We start from the raw sequence: 21,530 nt of genomic DNA, 5'->3' as shown, positions 1-21,530 counted from the left end.
TTTTTTCCTTTCTATATGCTTTGTGCGCAAACCTTGGTTCGTACTGCATTAACTGAAGAGAAGTAGGTGGATGGGGATCTCTGCATCTCTGCCCCGGAAAGATTCAGTGGTGATGGGGTCTTTACATGGACAGTGAGATCACCAGACTTTCCTGAGATATCTGATGCCAAACATCTCCCATCCAACTACTACTCACTGGTATACTGTATGTGTGTGTGTGTGTGTGTGTGTGTGTATGTGTGTGTATATATATATATATATATATATATATATATATATATATATATATATATAATATAATATAATATGCACAGTGGTCCCTCAACATACGATGGTAATCAGTTCCAAATGGACCATCGTTTGTTGAAACCATCGTTTTAGTTTTGCAACATCTGGAGGTCCGCAGATTGAAGACCACTGGTATAGGAAGTTGTACTCACCTGTCCCCACCACTCCGGACTGTCACCGCTGCCCTGGATGTCTCCTTCCATCACTGTTGCCGCGTCCCCGAAGTGTCCCCGACGCTCCGGCAAGGCCTCTGCTTCCCCGGCATCCTCGCTCTCCGTCGCCACCATCACGTCGCTACGCACGCCGCTCCTATTGGATGACGGGACAGCGTGCGCAGCGACGTGATGACGACTATGGAGAACGCCGACGATGCAGGGGATCCCGAAGAGGACCCGCCGGAGCCCCGAGGACAGGTAAGTGATCGTCAGCGGACCACACGGGGCACCGTAAACGGCTATCTGGTGGCAGCTGAAGCAGTCTGCGCTGCCGGATAGCCGTTAATGCGATGGCCCCGACATACAAAAGCATCGTATGTTGATGCTGCCTTCAACATGCAATGGCCTCTGAGAGGTCATCGTATGCTGAAATGATCGTATGTCGGGGCCATCGTAGGCCGGGGGGGTCACTATATGTAAAAAAAAAGTGTATATGTAAAAAAAAGTCTGCAATAGCCCATCCTAGAAGATGGTCTCTGTAACCCCCAACCCCCCCCCCCCCCCCCCCCGAGATGTTGAGAAAGAGTTAACTAAGTTTGTGGTAAAAAAAGAGGTACCAGTAAAAACCAGTTAGAATTCAGCTTTCAGGTTTAACATTTTGATTGGTTGCTATAGGCAGCTTCTCCTCTTGTTCTTTGCAAGGTTTGATAAATCTCCTCCATTGTTAATATCCGAAGAAGTTGAGCTCTTTACTTCTGAGCCTTATGTTTGTACAACTTGGATAGTAATCCTGAGTTTAACAAAACATTGAGGTTAGCTGCTTAAAGGGGCACTCCGCTGCTCCAGTGTTTGGAGCAAACTGTTCCAAACGCTGGAGCCAGCAGCTTGTGACGTTATAACCCCGCCCCCTCAATGCAAGTCTATGGGAGGGGGAGTGACAGCATCACGCCCCCTCCCATAGACTTGCATTGAGGGGGTGTGATGTCATGAGGGGCGGGGCTATGATATCACAAGCTCCCGGCTCCAGCTTTTGGAACAGTTTGTTCCAAACGCTGAGCAGCGGAGTACCCCTTTAAGGAGAGAGAGTGGCTGGAAACCAAGTAGTCAGCCATTGTGACTGATATATTTGCTATCGATATACTATTTTGTAATATTTTCAGTCACTGTTGACAACAAATGCTGGGACACACGTAATCAGCCTAATGGGAATATGGCAAGTTTTCCCAACTAGAGGTGAGCGAAACTTCACTACATTAAAGTGGTTATCCAGGAAAAAACTTTATATATAAAATATAAATCAACTGGCTCCAGAAAGTTAAACAGATTTGTAAATTACTTCTATTAAAAAATCTTAATCCTTTCAGTACTTATGAGCTTCTGAATTTGAGTTGTTCTTTTCTGTCTAAGTGCTCTCTGATGACACGTGTCTCGGGAACTGTCCAGAGTAGAAGCAAATTCCCATAGCAAACCTCTTCTACTCTGTGCAGTTCCTGAGACAAGCAGAGATGTCAGCAGAGAGCACTGTTTCCAGACAGATAAGAACAACTCAACTTCAGCAGCTGATAATTATTGGAAGGATTAAGATTTTTTTTAATAGAAGTAATTTACAAATCTAAGAAAAAATGCAGTAGAATGCGTAGCTCAGACAACCGTGAAAAAATGAACGAGGTTAACTGGATACCTCTCACCCAGAAGAGGAATCGGGGATACAATCAACAAAGAAAAAAAGAAAAAAATAAAGTTTTCCAGTCCTCAGTACATTCACTCTCAAATAGTTATATGGTATCTGTCTGGTATCAACAAGAAAAGAAAATGGATGTAATATTTTAAATGGAAGTTTATTGATATTTCAGACAGATACCATATAACTCTATTTGAGAGTGAATGTACTGAGGACTGGAAAACTTTTTTTTACTTTGTTAATTTACAAATCTGTTTCTCTTTCTGGAGCCAGTTGATATATAAAACATTTTTCTTCCTGGAATACCCCTTTAAACTACAGTATTCCAGTCCGAAACTGTATGTCATAGCTTGGCCATCAATTTACTTACTCTACAAAAAGTAGTTTTGCTTTTAATGAGCCAAAGTTGTTATGGGCACATACCTGACTGCTTGACGCACATTAAAGGGGGGACTACTTTTTTGCAAACTAAACGTCTGGTTCCGTTTTGGACTGCTATACCCTGGTTTCATTCACCTCTACTTGCTCAGAATCATAAGGGTACACACAAGGGAATTTCCATCCGGATTCCGGAGCCCGCAGGTAGAAATAGTCCTGTCTATTGTTTCTGCGGAGTCGGTATAGCACATTTCCGAGTGGTACTAGCCATGGCATGGTCTGCTGGCGCTCCTCTGGGGCAATGTCCACACGGAAATTTTCAATGTGGACAATGCCTGTGTGAACATATCCGAAATGTGCACTCTTTACTCCACCGATCAAGCACTTTCTTTCCTGTGAGAACAAAGGCTTGTGTATGTTGAAGTCCAAATCCCCAAATCCTCTATTCCCCTAGGTATTTGCAGCCAGGAGGCCCCATGGCATGTGACATGGTAACCTGGAAACATTGTGTGTGTCTGACTTTTATCTAGTTACTGTATGCGCTCATGTATTATTTGCCTTTTTCTCTTCTCCATTATCTCCTCATTAGGTTTCTTGTATTTAGATGTTGGTTTGGAGAGACTTGGTTTGAACGTCTGTAACAGGATTTTTCTTTTCTCTTAATGATTTGACCTATTTTTTTTCAGCAAAAGATTAAATGCCACAATTGCTTTTACATTAACAACAAAGACCAGGATTGGGGGCGGTTGTGTCTTGTACATGTATCGCAGTTACTTATTCATTGCTAGAAGCATTTAGGACAACATTATTAATAGCTGCTATAGCCCGCAGCCCACTTTGTGCACTGTCATATTGGATGCATATGTGGAAAATCCTCCAGGAGCTATGTAATGAGTGGTGAAATGCTCCATAGGAAGGGAATTTATTTTTATTTTTTTTGAAGCCCTGGTAGAAGTGAATTTGTAGTGATGGAGTCATTTCTGTCAAAATGTATTTCTCCACTTCATGTGCTCAGATGCCTGACAGCCATTACTTCCAGCATTGTATAGATAAGTGACTGGTCTTTCCATGGTCTCGGCTATTATTGCTAAGAGCAGTCTGTTAAATAGTCAGTCATTTCATACAACATCCCTCCTAATAAGCCTACGCAATTACCAAAAACGACTCCTTATGCCATTAAAATAGCTCTAAAGTATTGGCCACTACTTTCTCTCTTTCCTTCAATCTGCTGTTTTCTGCCGGTTATGGGAAATTTGTGTCTAGTAGCAGCTTCAGCAAGACAGGAGGTTAGGACTATGCTGATCATGTGCTCTGTGCAGGAGAGAGACTGTGTACCTGCATCTGTAGGTGTCCAGAGTATTTATGTCGTCCATTTAAGGTAAATCAAGGCTTCCCTCTCATCTTAGTATCTGCAGGGCTTAATATGACCTTGGTGATTGGTTAGAGCGGAAATGCAGGAAGTAACTTTGTGTACTACTAAAACAGCTCCGTTCTAGTCCTGCCCCCAAAAATCGAGAAAATGGGAACTAGCTGTGCGCCATGGAGGGAACTCTCATTTGCTGAATAACAGCAGAGAGCACAAAAATAACCTTGTCACCACTTATACCAGGCAACTCCGGTGAAAACCTTTTTTCTTTTAAATCAACTGGTGGCAGAAAGTTAAACATATTTGTAAATTACTTCTATTAAAAAATCTTAATCCTTCCTGTACTTATTAGCTGCTGAATGCTGCAGAGGAAATTCTTTTCTTTTTGGAATGCTCTCTGATGACATCATGAGCAAAGTTCTCTCTGCTGACGTTATTATAATAATAATAATAATAATAATGCTTTATTTATTGTTGTCCTCAGTGGGATTTGAACCCAAGTCCCCAGCACTGCAAGGCAGCAGTGCTAACCACTGAGCCACCATGCTCCCCTTAGCATACATCTGCTATGCATGGTTGATAAAATGGACAGAGATGTCAGCAGAGAGCCCTGTGCTCGTGATGTCATCAGTGTTCCAAAAAGAAAGGAATTTCCTATGTAGCATTCAGCAGCTAATAAGTACTGGAAGGATTAAGGTTTTTTAATACAAGTCATTTACAAATATGTTTAACTTTCTGCCACCAGTTGATTTAAAAGAAAAAAGGTTTTCACCGGAGTACCCTTTTAAATGTTAAAATATTAGAGGACTCCGCCCCTGGACATCTTATCCCTTAGTCAAAGGATAAGGAATAAGATGTCTGATCGCGGGCCCATGGAAATTAATGGGCCCTGTGCTTGTCCGAGCAATAGTAATACGTACACAACCTACAGACAGGAGTGGTGCTGTTTAGCTCTTACATGCTAAAAAATGTATCTGCTGTTGGCCACACGTCTCCTCTGTAAAAAAGATATATAAAGCTGATTTTGGCAAAAGGCCAAACAAATGATCCAGCGATTGTTTATGCTGCCCTCCACGCATGATAGTCAAGCCTTGTAGAAGGCTCCATAGACAAGGACTGATCTGCAAGATCAACACTTGTTTACTGAGCTTCACAGCCTGTGTAATACGGCTCCTTAGACTGTCTACTGTTTTTAGACCAAATATTAGTTTGCTTAAAGGGGTACTCTGATGGAAAACTTTTTTATTTATTTTTTAAATCAACTGGTGCAGATAAACAGATTTGTAAATTACTTCTATTTAAAAAAAAATCTTAATCCTTCCAGTACTTATTAGCTGCTGAATACTACAGAGGAAATGGTTTTCTTTTTGGAACGCAGAGCTCTCTGCTGACATCTCTGTCCATTTTGGGAACTGTCCAGAGCAGCATATGTTTACTATGGGGATTTTCTCCTACTCTGGACAGTTCCTAAAATGGACAGAGATGTCAGCAGAGAGCACTGTGTTCCAAAAAGAAAAGAATTTCCTCTGTAGTAGTCAGCAGCTAATAAGTACTGGAAGGATTAAGATTTTTTTTTTTATAGAAGTAATTTAAAAATCTTAACTTTCTGGCACCAGTTGATTTAAAAAAAAAAAAAAAAAACTTTTCCACCTGAGTACCCCTTTAACCCCTTAATGACCAAGCCCATTTTCACCTTAAGGACCAGGACAATTTTATTTTTGCGTTTTCGTTTTTACCTCCTCGCCTTCTAAAATCCATAACTCCTTTATATTTCCATGTACAGACCCATATAAGGGCTTGTTTTTTGCGTGACCAATTGTACTTTGTAATGAAACCTCTCATTTTACCATAAAATGTACGGTGAACCCCACCCAAAAAAATTTTTTTAGGGAGGAAATTTAAATGAAAACCAAAATTTTGCACATTTTGGAGGGTTTTGTTTTCACACTATACACTTTACGATAAAAATGACATGTGTTCTTTATTCTGTGGGTCAATATGATTAAAATGATACCCATGGCTAGATACTTTTATATTTTTGTACCGCTTAAAAAAAATCTAAAACTTTTTGTACAAAATCAGTAATCTAAAATCGCCCTATTTTGACCACCTATAACTTTTTAATTTTTCCGTATATAGGGCGGTATGAGGGCTCATTTTTTGCGCCATCATCTGTAGTCTTTTTAGATACCACATTTGCATATATAAAACTTTTAGATCATTTTTTTTTTTTTTTATAAAATGTGACAAAACTGCATTTTTGGAGTTTTTTTTATTTTTTAAGTTTACGCCATTCACCGTACGGGATCATTAACATTATATTTTGATAGTTCGGACATTTACGCATGCAGCGATACCAAATATGTTTATTAAAAAAAAAATTACGCTTTTTTGGGGTAAAATGGGAAAAACTGACAATTTTCATTGGGGGAGGGGATTTTTCACTTTTTTTCACTTTTTTATTTTTACATTTTTCAACTTTTTTTTTTTTTACACTTTTTATTTCCCCATAGGAGACTATCTATAGCAATCGTTTGTTTGCTAATACTGTTCAGTGCTATCGGTCATCTTCTGCTCTGGTCTGCTATATCTCAGACCAGAGCAGAAGACCCCGGGAGACAGCCGGAGCTAGGTAAGGGGACCTCCGGCGGTCATGCTGGATGATCGGATCGCCGCGGCAGCGCTGCGGCGAATCCGATCATCCAATCAAAGTACCGCAATGCCGCGATCTGTATTGATCACGGCATCTGAGGGGTTAATGGCGGACATCCGCACGATCGCGGATGTTGGCCATTATGGGCGGGTCCCCGGCGACTGTTAGCAGCTGGAACCTGCCGTGTATGACGCGAGCATGGTCGTTAAGGGGCTAAGTTTAGCCAGGCCCATGTACCTCTGCATTTAAAAAAAAAAAAAGTGTGGCTATGGCAAAAATGTTTAAAACTCATAATAAATGGGAAAGAAGTCATGTAAGACAGTTTTTAGCACAAATTATGTTAGAATTTTGGTGTATTTGACAATCTTCCCCAGTAACTTCTGTTGTTCTTATGTGGGTATGTCTCTGTGCAATTCAAAATTGGCGCTATTTCCACAAAGGACCTTCTGAATTGGTGGCAGGAAATGTTGTTGGCACTCCTCAGCCATCTTGTAACCCTAACCTGTTTACCTTCTTTTGTGTCCGTCCTTGGGAGATCTGGGACGAGTTGTGTTCAGATAAGTAATATGTTTTTTTCCCTCTTCTCTCCAGGCGTTATGGCTTGTGGTCCCGGTTACGAATGTTTATATTTGCACTAGTTGGTCTCTATATAGCCATTCCATTCCTTGTCAAGATATGTCCTGCAATACAAGCTCAGCTGGTCTTTCTTAATCTAGGTAAGTTGTTTTTCGTTTAAAGGTGTGCTCCGCTGCTCAGCGTTTGGAACAAACTGTTCCAAACGCTGGAGCCGGTGGCGGGAGCTCGTGACATCATAGCCCCGCCACCTTATGATATCACACCCCGCCCCCTCAATGCAAGTCTATGGGTGGGGGCGTGACAGCCGTCTCACTCCCTCCCATAGACTTTCTTTGAGGGGCGGGTTGGGATGTCATGGGGCGGAGCTATGACATCATGAGCTCCAGGCTCCGGCGTTCGGAACAGTTTGTTCCAAACGCTGAGCAGTGGAGTACACCTTTAAGAATATAGATTGGTGAACCTTTTTGCTCACACATGTTAGAATAAGGACAATATCTGCTGTGCGAGATCCGATCTCCGAGGCTGTGGTTGGGTGGGAGAACAGTTTTTTTTACATTATTTTGTCAGTGTAATAGCAACTTTAAGGATGGGTTATGTTAGAGGGTTATGTGTATTGTATAAAAAATGTTTTAATGTTTCATAGGGGAAAAGTATAGGGCTCACTATAATGAACACAAAGGGTGTTATATGTACGTAGTTTTTTTTTTTTTTTTTTTTTTGTTCTTTGTTTTTTATGTTTAGTGTCGAATTATTACATTCTACCCATTTAACACCAAAACCAACCACAAACAGTGTCCCATTCCACCCACCATACATTGGTAACACATACAGTATGTCATTATGTGTAGATACGTTCCTCCCCACCTGTAAAGTAACAGGTTATGAAATGGGGGTAAAATAGTATTCTTATATTACACTGAGCATATGGGATGTCTATGACTCTTTAATATGTCAGTAGTTATTTTGAGGAAAGAGAAGTTGCTGATTTGGGGTTCTGGTGGGTGGGTATTGGTTATTTGGGGTTTTGGGCTATGAGATTCAGGTACAAGGTTGGTACCAAAACAGACTATTTAAAAAAGGGGAACGTTAGTCAAGCTAAACTACGGTTCATTGGCAAATTGTTCACCGTATGTGTTTTGTGAACACGTTCAGTGCATGAGTCTTTGAAAGAAACCTGTGAGCACATTTGAGGGCATAAAAGCAAGGGCAAGGTATGATAGACTTTTAAATAAGGTTTCCTACCATGTGTTCAGGAATGTACAGTGTAAATGCCCCAAAAAATACTTTTTTAGTCCGGTGAGCAGAGTATGCTAATGATGCTAAGTAGTCATTGGGGGGCAAAGACCAAGCCACCACTAGTCCCAGCTCTCTGCCTTTAAAGGGCTATTCCAGGCAAAAACTTTTTTTATATATATATCAACTGGCTCCGGAAAGTTAAACAGATTTGTAAATTACTTCTATTAAAAAATCTTATTCCTTCCAATAGTTATTATATTCTGAAGTTTTCTGTCTAACTGCTCAATGATGATGTCAGACGTGAGTCATCAGAGAGCAGTTAGACAGAAAACAACGACTCAACTTCAGAAGCTAATAACTATTGGAAGGATTAAGATTTTTTTAATACAAGTAATTTACAAATCTGTTTAACTTTCCGGAGCCAGATGATGATATATAAAAAAAAGTTTTGGCCTGGAATACCCCTTTAATTGTGCTCTGCATGAAAAGAGGCTGTATGTCCCAACAGTGAGTGACACAGAAGCCCCGTTGTCACGTCTTCAGAGTGCAGTTGCAGGTAGAGAGCTGTAGCAAGTTGTGACTTTTGACCCATTGGACAAAGCATTGGGCGACTTTTTACCACAAAAAAGTGGAAAACCATTAATCAATTCCCCCCGTTGTATTGTATTTGTGATTGATCTGTGAAAATATTCTGACACATGTGGAATCGCTCTAACAGGATATGTGTTCAACCTGAGTCCCTAGGGCAGCACCATGACTGCAAGCTAATTCCAGTTATGCGAACATGCACGCACTTTGCTTTGGGTGTGTGCAGAAAGGTAAAGAGCAGTTCTCAAATACCCGATGGTTAGGAATAGAGATGAGCGAATTTACAGTAAATTTGATTCGTCACGAACTTCTCGGCTCGGCAGTTGATGGCTTTTCCTGCATAAATTAGTTCAGCTTTCAGGTGCTCCGGTGGGCTGGAAAAGGTGGATACAGTCCTAGGAGACTCTTTCCTAGGACTGTATCCACCTTTTCCAGCCCCCCAGGCACCTGAAAGCTGAACTAATTTATGCAGGATAAGTCATCAACTGCCGAGCCGAGAAGTTCGTGACGAATCGAATTTACTGTAAGTTCGCTCATCTCTAGTTAGGAATGACCTAGTTGTGCCTTGCCAAGCAAATTATTTTTTAGATAATATTCTTTAACAGTGGTCTTCAACCTGCGGACCTCCAGATGTTGCAAAACTACAACTCCCAGCATGCCCGGACAGCCGTTGGCTGTCCGGGCATGCTGGGAGTTGTAGTTTTGCAACATCTGGAGGTCCGCAGGTTGGAGACCACCGTTCTATTACCTCCTTCTTTAGGAGTATTATTTTATGCATGGTTCTGGAACTGATCATCACACCACTTCATGAGAACATATCCCTCCTCCTGTGACAGTGTTCCCAACCCATAACTACAATACCCATCATGTCCTGAGGGCTCGAGGCTGTTGGGGCATATTGGGAGTTGTAGTTTTGCCATCTTAATTTTCAACTACTATGACAGACTTTATTTTTTATTTTTTCATACGGCCTTGTTCCAATTCATCCTACATGTATACCCCCAGGCCTATAAGTGCCAAATCCTAAAACCACCGCATGCAGGTGACAAATATGCCAGATGGTCCATAGTTCCAGCACCATGCACCAATTGGATGTCAGATGCAAAAGGTCTAGCTTGTGCTGGCGCTGGTTTGCTGGACAGATGTGAACCTAGCCTTTTTGATAAGACTTTTTCTTCGTTCCATCTCCTTGAGGCCTAGAGCTGGACACAGCTGGTTATATACTACCTAGAACTCTTTCATCTCTATGTATGCACTGTAACCTTATGTTGTGCTTCCCTTGTCTTTTAGTGAGGTTTCCTTATTTTATCGATCTGAAGAGGCCTCAGGATCAAGGTTTAAACCACACATGTAATTTATACCTGCAGCCAGAGGAGGATGTATCTATTGGTGTCTGGTAAGAGGGGCCTTTTTATTTCTGATATAATGATTTGATCGTATGAAGGGTTAAAGTTGTATGGAATTAACTTGATTATTGCTTATTGAGGAGGAATATTTACTTGTGAGAGGATATACCCCGCGTATGATCAGTTATTACAGCCTGTCTTATGCTGATGGGATGCAGTAGCTACTCCCCTGCAGCTATTCCTTCATTTATCAGAACTTTTCACTGACAGAGCAATTCAGATAAGGTAGAAAATCGCTTTTTAAAGTGGCACTATCAGCAATATTCTATCAGTATAACAGTGCAAGTCAGTTGGGAATTCTCAGACCCCCCCCCCCTTGCCACAAAGTCAAATTTTTTTTGTCCCTAGAGTGCTGCTGAAAATATTTCTGCTTTGTCTAAGGGACCAGGAGTAAGTAATATGGTAGGTTAGTCAACACTCTAGTTAAAGGGGTATTCCAGTGAAAAACAATTTTTTTTTTTCATATCAACTGGCTCCAGAAAGTTAAACAGATTTGTAAATTACTTCTATTAAAAAAATCTTAATTCTACCAGTACTCTATTAAAAAAATCTTAATTCTACCAGTACTCTGGACAGTTCCTGAGACAGGCAGAGGTGTCAGCAGATAGCACTGTTGTCAGACAGAAAAAAACTCAACTTTAGCAGATAAGTACTGGTAGGATTAAGATTTTTTAATGACAGTCATTTACAAATCTGTTTAACTTTCTGGAGCCAGTTGATATGAAAAATATTGCCGCGCATACGCCATGCGCCATACACCCGGAAGCCGCGTTCTCCTGCATAGATAGATATGCAGGAGAATGCCGCTTCCGGGTGTACGGCGCATGTGCGGCGCTACCCACGTGACCTACACCAGGAGGAAGACTGCGATGAGGCAGCCATGAATATTCATGAGCTGGGCAGCCGCTCCGCCCGGTCAAAATGACATAAGCGAGTCCGTGCTGATGCTGCGGACCTCCCAAGCCTGGGAATACCATATAACTAAAAATGAAGATATCTGGCGAACCGCTGCACAGTTTTTAATGAGGTAAGAAGCGTTTTAATCAGGATCACCCGCACTACAAACCTGTGTAACAGGTTTAGTGCGGGTGATTCTGATGACAGATTTTAATTCAGAGGAAGTGCAATAAGGAGATCCCAAACCCAGTGTTTCGGCAAAGTCAGAGGCCTCAAGGGAAATATAGGCTATATTAGGTGGCGAAAAAGAAAGACATCGAGGTGGCTGAAAAGCAATCAATGGCACATCAACTTAACTGTGTAAATGAGGCATACACAGGGCTTTCACATAAGTCTACAATAGTACCCTATTCTGCACTCTATAGGTAAAGAAAAATGCTGGAGTGATCCTTTTAAAGGGTTTTTCCAACCATAATAGGGGTCCATTTGCTGAAGCCTTTCTGATTTTAAGAATGGGGGTCCCTGGTCTCCCATCAGTGTTGTTCTTTGGACTATCCCTTTAAGTTACGGCATTGCATAGATTTGCTACCCGGTATAACACATGTATTGGGAAACCTGCATTTCTGTTTTAGAAACTACATGGATTACTGGGAGCTAATAAACAATGAAATGGCCTAGGTTTTGAGATGATAATATATGTTTGGACATGCAAGGTTATTGCATTAAGCCCTCTAGACCCAAAACCAGAAATAACACAGTGTAGTCATTTCTTATTTACCCTGAACCCATTGTATATTTATGCTTCAGGCAGAATAAAGACTTGTCAGAGACCTTTGTCTGCATTAACAATGAAGGCTATAAAATGCAATAAGACAGCAAGCAGATAAACTAAACTTAAAAATATACCAGCGATTTTTACACGCATACTGTTCACATTTTACAATTGCTTCTAGGGAAGTGAGATGTCTGGCATTACCCAGCCTTTGGAACATATCCATCCTCCATTGATTTTGGGTGCTATTTTTACTGACCTTTACTTCACTGGCCTCTGCAGGAAGCAATGAGAAATCACACAATAATGTTATTTATATACATTACTGTGTATTGGATGTGTAATGCACTCTTGTGATTCCAGGCACACCATTCCTGCTGTCCTGTGGAAAGATGCTCAGGGAAAAGACCCAGCATGGTATGAAGAAGTATTGTCTACAAACTATCCTGTAATTCTTTACTTACATGGCAATGCAGGCACCCGGTAAGCTTACCTACTTTTTAATAACTATATTTTTTCAATTTTTTTCCTTTTTATTTGTTTATTTATTTATTTTTTGCTGTTTCCCACTAATGGGAGGCTACATCTAGGTAAAAATGTGATGGATTTGCTACAAATTTGCGGTGCAGATTCTGCATTATGAATGTACAGCAAATTACAGTATAGTACATGCGGATTGGATTGTGGTTGTACCATCAACATGAAGCATGAATTGTCCAGATGGGGAAAAATGTGCATTCTACAGTTTTTCAGATGTGTAGAACTTCTATGAATTTTTACTATAGGGGATTACATCTTGACACCCTAACTGAACTGAAAAGGGAACATAAACAAAAACCCCGTTCCTGAATGTTGCTTATAACAGTATAGATGGGAGAAGTAATGTGCTGAATGTTTTGGGATTGCACTTACAATTACATGTATGTACTGATCATGGGATGTATACCTATTGTTTAGGGTTATATAGAACATTATAATAACAGATTTTTAGAAGAAAAGTCAGTTTGGCAACCTTAGTCCCCACAATCTGGGAATGTCCTCAGCAGCTATTTGTGCTGTTGACCCTAGTACAGTGGGGATCAAAAGTTTGGGCACCCCAGGTAAAAACTTGTATTAAAGGGGTATTCCAGGCCAAAACCTTTTTTTATATCAACTGGCTGCGGAAAGTTAAACAGATTTGTAAATTGCTTATATTAAAAAATCTTAATCCTTACAATAGTTATTAGCTTCTGAAGTTGAGTTGCTGTTTTCTGTCTAACTTCTTTCTGATGACTCACGTCCCAGGAGCTGTGCAGCTCCTATGGGGATATTTTCCCATCATGCACAGCTCCCGGGACGTGACATCATCATTGAGCAGTTAGACAGAAAACTTCAGAAGCTAATAACTATTGGAAGGATTAAGATTTTTTTGATAGAAGTAATTTACAAATCTGTTTAACTTTCCGGAGCCAGTTGATATATAAAAAAAAGTTTTGGCCTGGAATACCCCTTTAATATCTCGTACTGCCCCCTTTGGCAAGTTTTTGTAGCCAGCCAAGAGTCTTTCAATTCTTGTTTGAGGTATCTTTGCCCATTCTTCCTTACAAAAGTCTTCCAGTTCTTTGAGGTTTCTGGGCTGGCTGTCACGCACTGCTCTTTTAAGGTCTATCCATAGATTTTCAATTATGTTGAGGTCCGGAAATTGTGAAGGCCATGGCAAAACCTTCAGTTTACGCCTCTTGATGTAATCCCCCGTGGATTTCAAGGTGTGTTTAGGATAATTATCCATTTGTAGAAGCCATCCTCTCTTTAGCTTCAGCTTTTTCACAGATGGCATCAAGTTAGCATCCAAAATTTGCTGAAATTTTATGGAATCCATTTTTCCTTCTACTCTTGAGATGTTCCCTGTGCCACTGGCTGCAATACAACCCCAAAGCATGATTGATCCACCCCCATGCTTAACAGTTGGACAGAGGTTCTTTTCATTAAATTCTGTTTCCCTTCTTCTCCAAACGTACCTTTGCTCATTCCGGCCAAAAAGTTCAATTTTAACCTCATCGGTCCACAGAACTTGTTTCCAAAATGCATCAGGCTTATCTCTATGTTCATTTGCAAAGTTCAAACGCTGATTTTTGTGGTGAGGACGTAGAAGAGGTTTTCTTCTGATGACTCTTCCATGACCACCATATTTGTACAAGTATCTCTTTATAGTGGATTAGTGTACCACAACTCCAGTGTCTGCCAGATCTTTGTGGAGGGATTGTGCACTCAAACGGGGGTTTTGAATTGTTTTTTTTTAAATCCTGCGAGCTGTTCTGTCTGATATTTTTCTTGGTCTTCCAGATCTTGCTTTAACTTCCACTGTTCCTGATGACTGCCATTTCTTAATTACATCCCGAACAGAGGATATTGACATCCCAAAACGTTTTGCTATCTTCTTATAGCCTTCTCCAGCTTTGTGAGCGTCAACTATTTTCAGTTTCAGATTTCTAGACAACTGCTTAGAAGAACCCATGGTGCTGATTGTTGGGGCAAGGTCAGATGAGTCTGGGCATTTAAAACCTTTGAGATTGACATCACCTGATCTTCCCAGATGATGATTGAAAACAATCCATGACACTGGCAGGTCTCAGCTTTGCAAAGGGGGCAGTGCATGCTCTAAATTCTGCAGGATTCTCAAACTTTTGCAGACACCATTTTTTGTTTTCTGTTATTTTGAAAGTGTAAATGATGGAAATAAAATCTAACTTTTGTTGACATATTATAGGAATATCTAATCTGTAATTTGATGCCTTTTGGAGATTTTTCCACCTTTCCTTGGCTTCTTTATGCACATTAATACAAATTTTTACCTGGGGTGCCCAAATTTTTGATCCTCGCTGTATATGATAATATTGCATGAACAGTCTGCCCTTTTTTTTTTCCGGCCATGTCTAGTGCTCTCATTTGGTAAAACTTAAGGGATAAAATTTGCAAAGTAAATATGGACATAGGGATTATTATAATTTTATTTTTATAATAATAATAGCAGTGGTATGGGGTCTTACGACTTTTCCAGGATATCTGGTTGGGAAAAGGTCAGGCAGTGGATTTTAACATGTTTAATGCTTTTCTTCTCAAGGAAGAGGCCACCACCAGAAGACTATTCAGTTCACTTCTTTCTCGATTCAACACGCATGCATGCTCAACTCAACTGGAGTATAATATGTTATGATATTTTGCATTCTGTTTTGATGCATATTTTCTTTCCACAGAGGAGGTGATCACAGAGTACAGCTGTATAAGGTATTGGGACTTTTTTTTTTCCTTTCTTTTAATTGACTTTTGACATTTTCACTAACCTGAGGTCTAAAGCAACTTTAGCATTGAAGATACTTAATAATGAAAATACCTGTAGGGAGAGAAGAACAGGTTGCACGTTTCTTCTACATGAAACAGGAACCGATGTCTGTTTCAGGAAGACATATGAGTCACTGCTAAAGCGTACAAGCCAAAAGTTAGGTCACTGTCATGATCAGGTTTCTTAAACTGTGTCAAAGGGTGTCTGGCCTTATAATAGGATAGGAAATCAGCTCAGACTTTAGAAAACCCATGTGTGACTAGTCATTGAGAGTAGTGTAGATAGATGAGGGAGTGAAGGAATCTAATCGGAACGAATATTCCTTGGGATCTAAACTTTTCATTTCATTTTGTATATTCCTAGTAGAGTTCTAATGACCTATGATTCTCCACACCGTTATGGTGTTCTCCTCAAGGAGAAATCTTACTACTTTCACCTGTCGTCAGGCCTCTCACCTGCTAAGCCAAAACCCCCTCTTTACTGTTGAGAAGCAAAGACGTTGACTGTCCGGGCATGCTGGGAGTTGTATTTATGCAACATCTGGAGGTCCGCAGGTTGGAGACCACTGCTCTATACTGTGCGGTATCCCTATGCCCGGGCTGCAAAAAATAAACAAAATAAACTTTAACTCTCCACCCGTTGGTCCATTACCGGCCTCACTTGTTTCCTGGGTACGGGAACGTCGGAGAGCTGTCAGTCTATCACCGGCCGCAGCGATGTTCCGCCTCGGCCGGTGATAGGCTGAGCCCACTGTCATGTAAGAAGCCGGCTTCTTACATGACAGTGGGCTCGGCCTATCACCAGCCGAGGCGGAACATCGCTGCGGCCGGTGATAGGCTGACAGCTCTCCCACGTTCCCGTCCCCAGCGTAAGGCCGACGTAGGTGCATTAAAGTTTATTTTGTTTACCTTTTTAGCCCCGGCATAGGGATACAGTATAGAGTGCCAGCGCCGGCGGCCGCAACAAACAGGACAAGGAGGGCAGCGCTTGCGGGTAATATGTGAGTATTTACCCCGATGGGGATGTGTGCTGATAATTAATATGGGGGGGGGTCTAGGAAATACCGTTGTATACCGTGGAACCGCCAGAAGTTTAAAAAATACCGTGATGCACACATTTGGTCATACCGCCCAGCCCTATCCTCCTATATATAATTCTCCTATACATTCCTCTACTGATGGATGTTATCCTAATGACTGTATTGTGTTATAGTGGTCAGCCAACATTATGTTGAAGATAGGGTGGGGACAGTGTAAACTTTGTAAATATTTGGTGAAATAATGTTACACCACGATCCAAGCGCTGTGAAGAAACTAGATCATTGAGGTAATAAACTGACAAAGGAGTGCTCCTCTTTTTCACCCTATTTTGATCTGTAATTGTGGAACTAAAATGACATAAAAGGTGGAGATTTGCATTCAGTGTCATATATACAGTATAGTCTAGTCGTGTGAGTATAGCAATAGAATTAAATCGGGGATGTCACCTCTGACTGATCAAAGAACTGTCCTACACTGGGTTGATCATAGCTACTTCCTAGTTGTAACTATGCCTGTTGAAAATGTTTCTGAGAGATGCTTTTAACATATATTTTGTATAACATGCTCTATGAAAGCACCGGAGAGGTCTTGCGCTCTATGGGGGAGATTTATCAAAACCTGTGCAAAGGAAAAGTTGGCTAGTTGCCCCTAGCAACCAATCACATTGCTTCTTTCATTTTCCACAGGCCCTTTTGAAAATGAAAGAAGCGATCTGATTGGTTGCTATGATCAACTGGGCAACGTTTACTCTGCACAGATTTTGATAAATGTCCCTCTATATCTTCTCAGTTAGCCAATAAAGGTGTGATTCTTACTCCACTTCTGTTCTGTATTTCGATGGCTAACATGTTACCAACTCTCATCCTTTATTCTGTGCTTGTCCCTTAGGTGCTGAGCTCCTTAGGCTACCATGTAATCTCATTTGACTACAGAGGTAAGAGACAGGTTTTTAGAAATGATAAAACATTAACGCATACATTTACCAAAGGGCCTGGTGTTTTTTTTTTTTTGTTTTTTTTACAAACTGTGGTTTTGAAGTTTTGAATTAAAATAGAACAGAATAGGAAATGTGATTTAGCTTTGCACTTTTGCAGATCACATGATAATCCTGAGTAGCTTATTTTCAGGGCTAGGAGACAAAGAAACAGAAATCTCAGGGGAACAAAGCTGTGCTAGTGAGGGAAATTATTCTTGAAGAAGAAACCCACAAACTGCATTTGCACCCACCCAGTCTGTGCAGATAAGTGTGAAACAGAAATAAGAGCATCAGCCGCAGATCTGTCATTAGGCTTGATTTGTATTTTTTTAGTTTTCCTGCATGACCCATGTTGTTTACTAAGGTGACAACAGAAAGGAAGAGTAGCCATAGTTGTTGTCCCTTTTCTTATCTGCTTCTCAGAAATTGCTGGTAAACCTGTCACATGGTAACAAAAGGACATTGTTCTCTGAGAATACTGTTTATGAGTAGCAAGCAGTTTCTGCTGCCACTTTTGCAAGAATGACCACAACAACAAAGCATAAAAGCAATAGGTTGTATTTATCAACATCATTTCTTCTAATGAATACATGTCACACTGCATAGAAAATGAAGGTGCAAGGATAACAACCAGTTAGTAAACTTTGGCTATTGCTCCTGACATTTGGGTAGAAATTCTACTAAAGGGTGCCTCTAACGGCATCAGTTTGCATCAGTTTTTTTCAATCCGTTTTTTGATCAGTTTTTACTTCTGAGCATGCTCAGAACAAAAAATATATATTTTTTGGTTTACTAACTGAACAATAACCAGGGGTGTGGAAATTTTATAAAAAAACTACTTGTCCACGGGACTAAAATGGAGCAAAATCTACTTGTCCCTCATGACGATCCACTTGTCCCGGCCAATATTCGCTTTTACGCTCTTATTTTTTCCTCCTCGCCCTATAATAGCCATAAATACCTACTATAATGATACCTTTTAATTTTTCAATAACATATTCTCTGAACCAAAAAATATATATATATTTGGGGAAGTGAAATTTAAATAGTAAAAGATAATTTTGCAGATTTGGTGCTTTTCTTTTCTGCACCATTTACCTTGTGGTTGAGGTAACATGTTAGTTTTATACTTTAGGCCGCCTGGTTACAGCAATACCAGATTTCTATAGTTTACGTCATGTTTTACTAATTCTGAACGTTTTCTAATTTTTTTAATTGCCATTTTTTAACCCCTGTAGCTTTATTTTTTTCCACATACCAGGCTGTATGAGGGCTCATGTTTTGCGCCATAATCTGTTTTTTGTATCGGTACCATTTTGGTATTGATCTGACTTTTTAATCGCTTTTTAACTTTTTTTTTATGGGAAATTATAAAAATTGCAAATCTGTGGTTTGGTATTTTTTTTACATTTACCGTAGGGGATACATAATGTTATATTTTAATAGGTTGTACAATTACGCACGAAGCGATACCAAATGTGTTTATTTTTATTATGTTTGCATGTTTTTATATAGGAAAAGGGGGTGATTTGAACTTTTAACATGGAAGGGGTTAATGCAGCGGTCTTCAAACTGTGGCCCTCCAGATGTTGCAAAACTACAACTCCCAGCATGCCAGGACAGCCAACGGCTGTCCTGGCATGCTGGGAACCACTAGGTTAATGTGTCTTTCAAACTTTTATTAAAACTTGTTTTTTTTTTTTGTTTTTTTGTTTTTTTACACTTATGAGGAATCATTAGATTCCTCAGACAGATGAATAGAGTTCTAGGAACTAGTTCTAGTTCCTCAGACAGATGAATAGAGTTCTAGTCCAGCTAGGCTCTATCAATGACAGAGCTGGGACAGGAGGAAGCAGAGGTAAGTCCTCCGGCTACCTCCATAGTGGATCGCCCCCCTGCGATCGCGCTGCGGGGGGGGGGGGGGCGATCCACCCCACTAGCCCACCAGGGAGCATTCACATGTCCCTTTAGACGCCGCTGTCAGCTTTGACAGCGGCGATCTAAAGGGTTAATAGCCAGCCGCGGCAATCGCCGCATGCTGGCTATTAGCGGCGGCCCCCGGCTACTGAGAACAGCCGGGGGCTGCAGAGTATGGAGCGGGCAGGAATCCCGAGCCCGCTCCATACTCCCCTGTGAGCGCCGCATGCATCTCCCCGTGCAGACGCGTCTCCTCCCCTCAGCTCTCCGAAGCTACAGCTGGGGGGAGTGAAGGCAGAGGACGCAGGTCTGCACGGGGAGCAAGAAGCCACGCCCCCTCATCTCCCCCCGCACGTCTGCAGAGCAGGGGAGAGGAGACAAATACACAGCTTCTCATCTCCGCTGCTCTGCTTCCGAGGATACAGTTTTTTATTGTCGGAGGCGGCAGAGTATTGAGCGGGCAGGAGTCTGCAGCCCGCTCCATACAGACTGCAGATCGCCACCGCACTTGTCAGGTCCGGCCCTGCTTGCCCGAAGCCGGGCTAAGGGCTGGACAAATTCACCTGCCCGGCGCCCAAAACTGCTAGTCCCGGGCGTCGGGCGATAGGAATTCCACATCCCTGAATAACTGATACAAACGCATACAAAAGGATCTGTTATTGTCCGTTTTGTCCGGTTTTTTTTCTCGTTTTTTTTTCTCATTTTTTTTTTTGATGGGAGAAGAACGGGACGGGTCTAGACAGCCATGTGAACGCAGCCTAAGATATGTCAGGCAATTCATAACTGTAACTCTTAGTATACCCAAGTCAGTTTATATTCCTGATACTAAGGTTTCATTTAAATCTAGTTGCAGCAATTTTTGTCTGAACCAATATCAGTTAATGTCAAATCGCAGAACTTAAGTTGTTTCCAACCTTGTAATGTACCTTCCTTTATGGCTATGTCTGTTCACAAACACTGCACTTCAACTTGTTATTGCGTTGACCTGCGGTGAATTAATGAAACGTGCACTTTTATTACTTCAGTAATGTGATAGCACTTTTAAATGTAAGTGTGAAATCCTGCAGGAGAGGTGCTCATGGTCCCTGGAACAGGAGTAAGCAGTGTTTATGGTTTACTGTTGTCCTTAAAGGAGACCAGTCAAAAAAAAAATAATAATTTGACATTTTACAGACACGTGTTAGGCTCCTTTCACACTATGAGCATTCATCTGTTACTAAACATAAGTTTTCTGTGTAAAAACGGATGTATAATAAAGGATGAAATAACGGGTGCTGACTTCTGAATAAATGTTCATCCGTTAAGACCCGTTATAACATCCCTCATATACGACCGTGTTAACACCTATGACTACAGACTTCCACAGCCTTGACTACTACTCCCATCATGGAACAGACTTCTTTCTGCGGGAGGCTGGGAAGGCTACATTAGTGTTGGTTTGCTGCGGGGGGTGGGGGGGGGGGGGACACACATATATAAATGCGCTGTGGGGGGCCATATATATATACCCCCCCCAGCGATTCTATATATATTTCCCCACCGCAGCGCTTCTATTTGAAAACCCCACCGGGAGCCCTGAATGGCTCCTCAGTACCATCCATCCAGGGCTCGCGGGGGGGGAATTTAAAAATGAAAGTAAATACATCGTACATTGCAGGGGAGCGCAGCATGCCGCCCGCTCCCCTTTTTAATAACTTTTGGGTCTCAGAAGCGAGACCGGGTGCAATCAATCCCTCAGCCCCTGTACTACAACCCCCATTATGGAACATAGTCTGTTCCATGATGGGGGTTGTAGTACAAACACTATTTTAGCCTCCCCAGCCAACCAGCAGACTCCCGCAGCCAGGGAACTACTACTCCAATCATGGAAACGAGTCTGTCCCTATGGGACTACATAAAGGCTCATCCGTTTGCCATAGACTTCAATGTTAAAAATAACGGTCGTTAATTTACCCGTTTTTTGTGACGGAAAAAAAATTAGTGCATGTGCTGTTTTTTTCTTCTGTCACAACTAACGGCCATTATTCATTACGGGCCATAACTGGTTAGAATGTATAATCAAAAAATCCGATAGACTTAAATGGGATTTTGTAACGGACGTTTAACATTCGTTTTTAAGGCTTTTCTACCAGACATTTATAACGGATCTTTTAACGGATGAATTTTATAGTGTGAAAGGGGCCTTAAAAGTTTTAATTGGTCAGGGTTTCTGTGCTGAGACCCCCACTAATCAGGAGAACGAGCAGTGATAAACGTCCCACTGCTTCATTAGAAGTCTATAA

The 21,530-nt window shown here is 41.2% G+C and overlaps 1 protein-coding gene across 3 annotated transcripts in view; it reads left to right on the top strand.

Annotated features, from left to right (window-relative positions):
- Positions 1–21,530, top strand: part of ABHD12 (abhydrolase domain containing 12, lysophospholipase) — a 117,266-nt gene that overhangs the window by 62,241 nt on the left and 33,495 nt on the right. For all 3 annotated transcript variants that reach the window (XR_008891517.1, XM_056567549.1, XM_056567548.1), the window contains exons 2-6: positions 7,113–7,237; positions 10,212–10,317; positions 12,360–12,479; positions 15,230–15,260; positions 17,244–17,289. Coding sequence is in view for 2 of the 3 variants with exons in the window: in XM_056567549.1 (XP_056423524.1) it covers positions 7,113–7,237; positions 10,212–10,317; positions 12,360–12,479; positions 15,230–15,260; positions 17,244–17,289 (428 nt within the window). In the remaining variant the exon portion in view is untranslated. The remainder of the gene's footprint in view (positions 1–7,112; positions 7,238–10,211; positions 10,318–12,359; positions 12,480–15,229; positions 15,261–17,243; positions 17,290–21,530) is intronic.

The sequence above is a fragment of the Hyla sarda genome, chromosome 3 (assembly GCF_029499605.1).
Source record: "Hyla sarda isolate aHylSar1 chromosome 3, aHylSar1.hap1, whole genome shotgun sequence".
Lineage (NCBI taxonomy): Eukaryota > Metazoa > Chordata > Amphibia > Anura > Hylidae > Hyla > Hyla sarda.
This window is presented reverse-complemented; position numbering and strand designations above follow the sequence as displayed.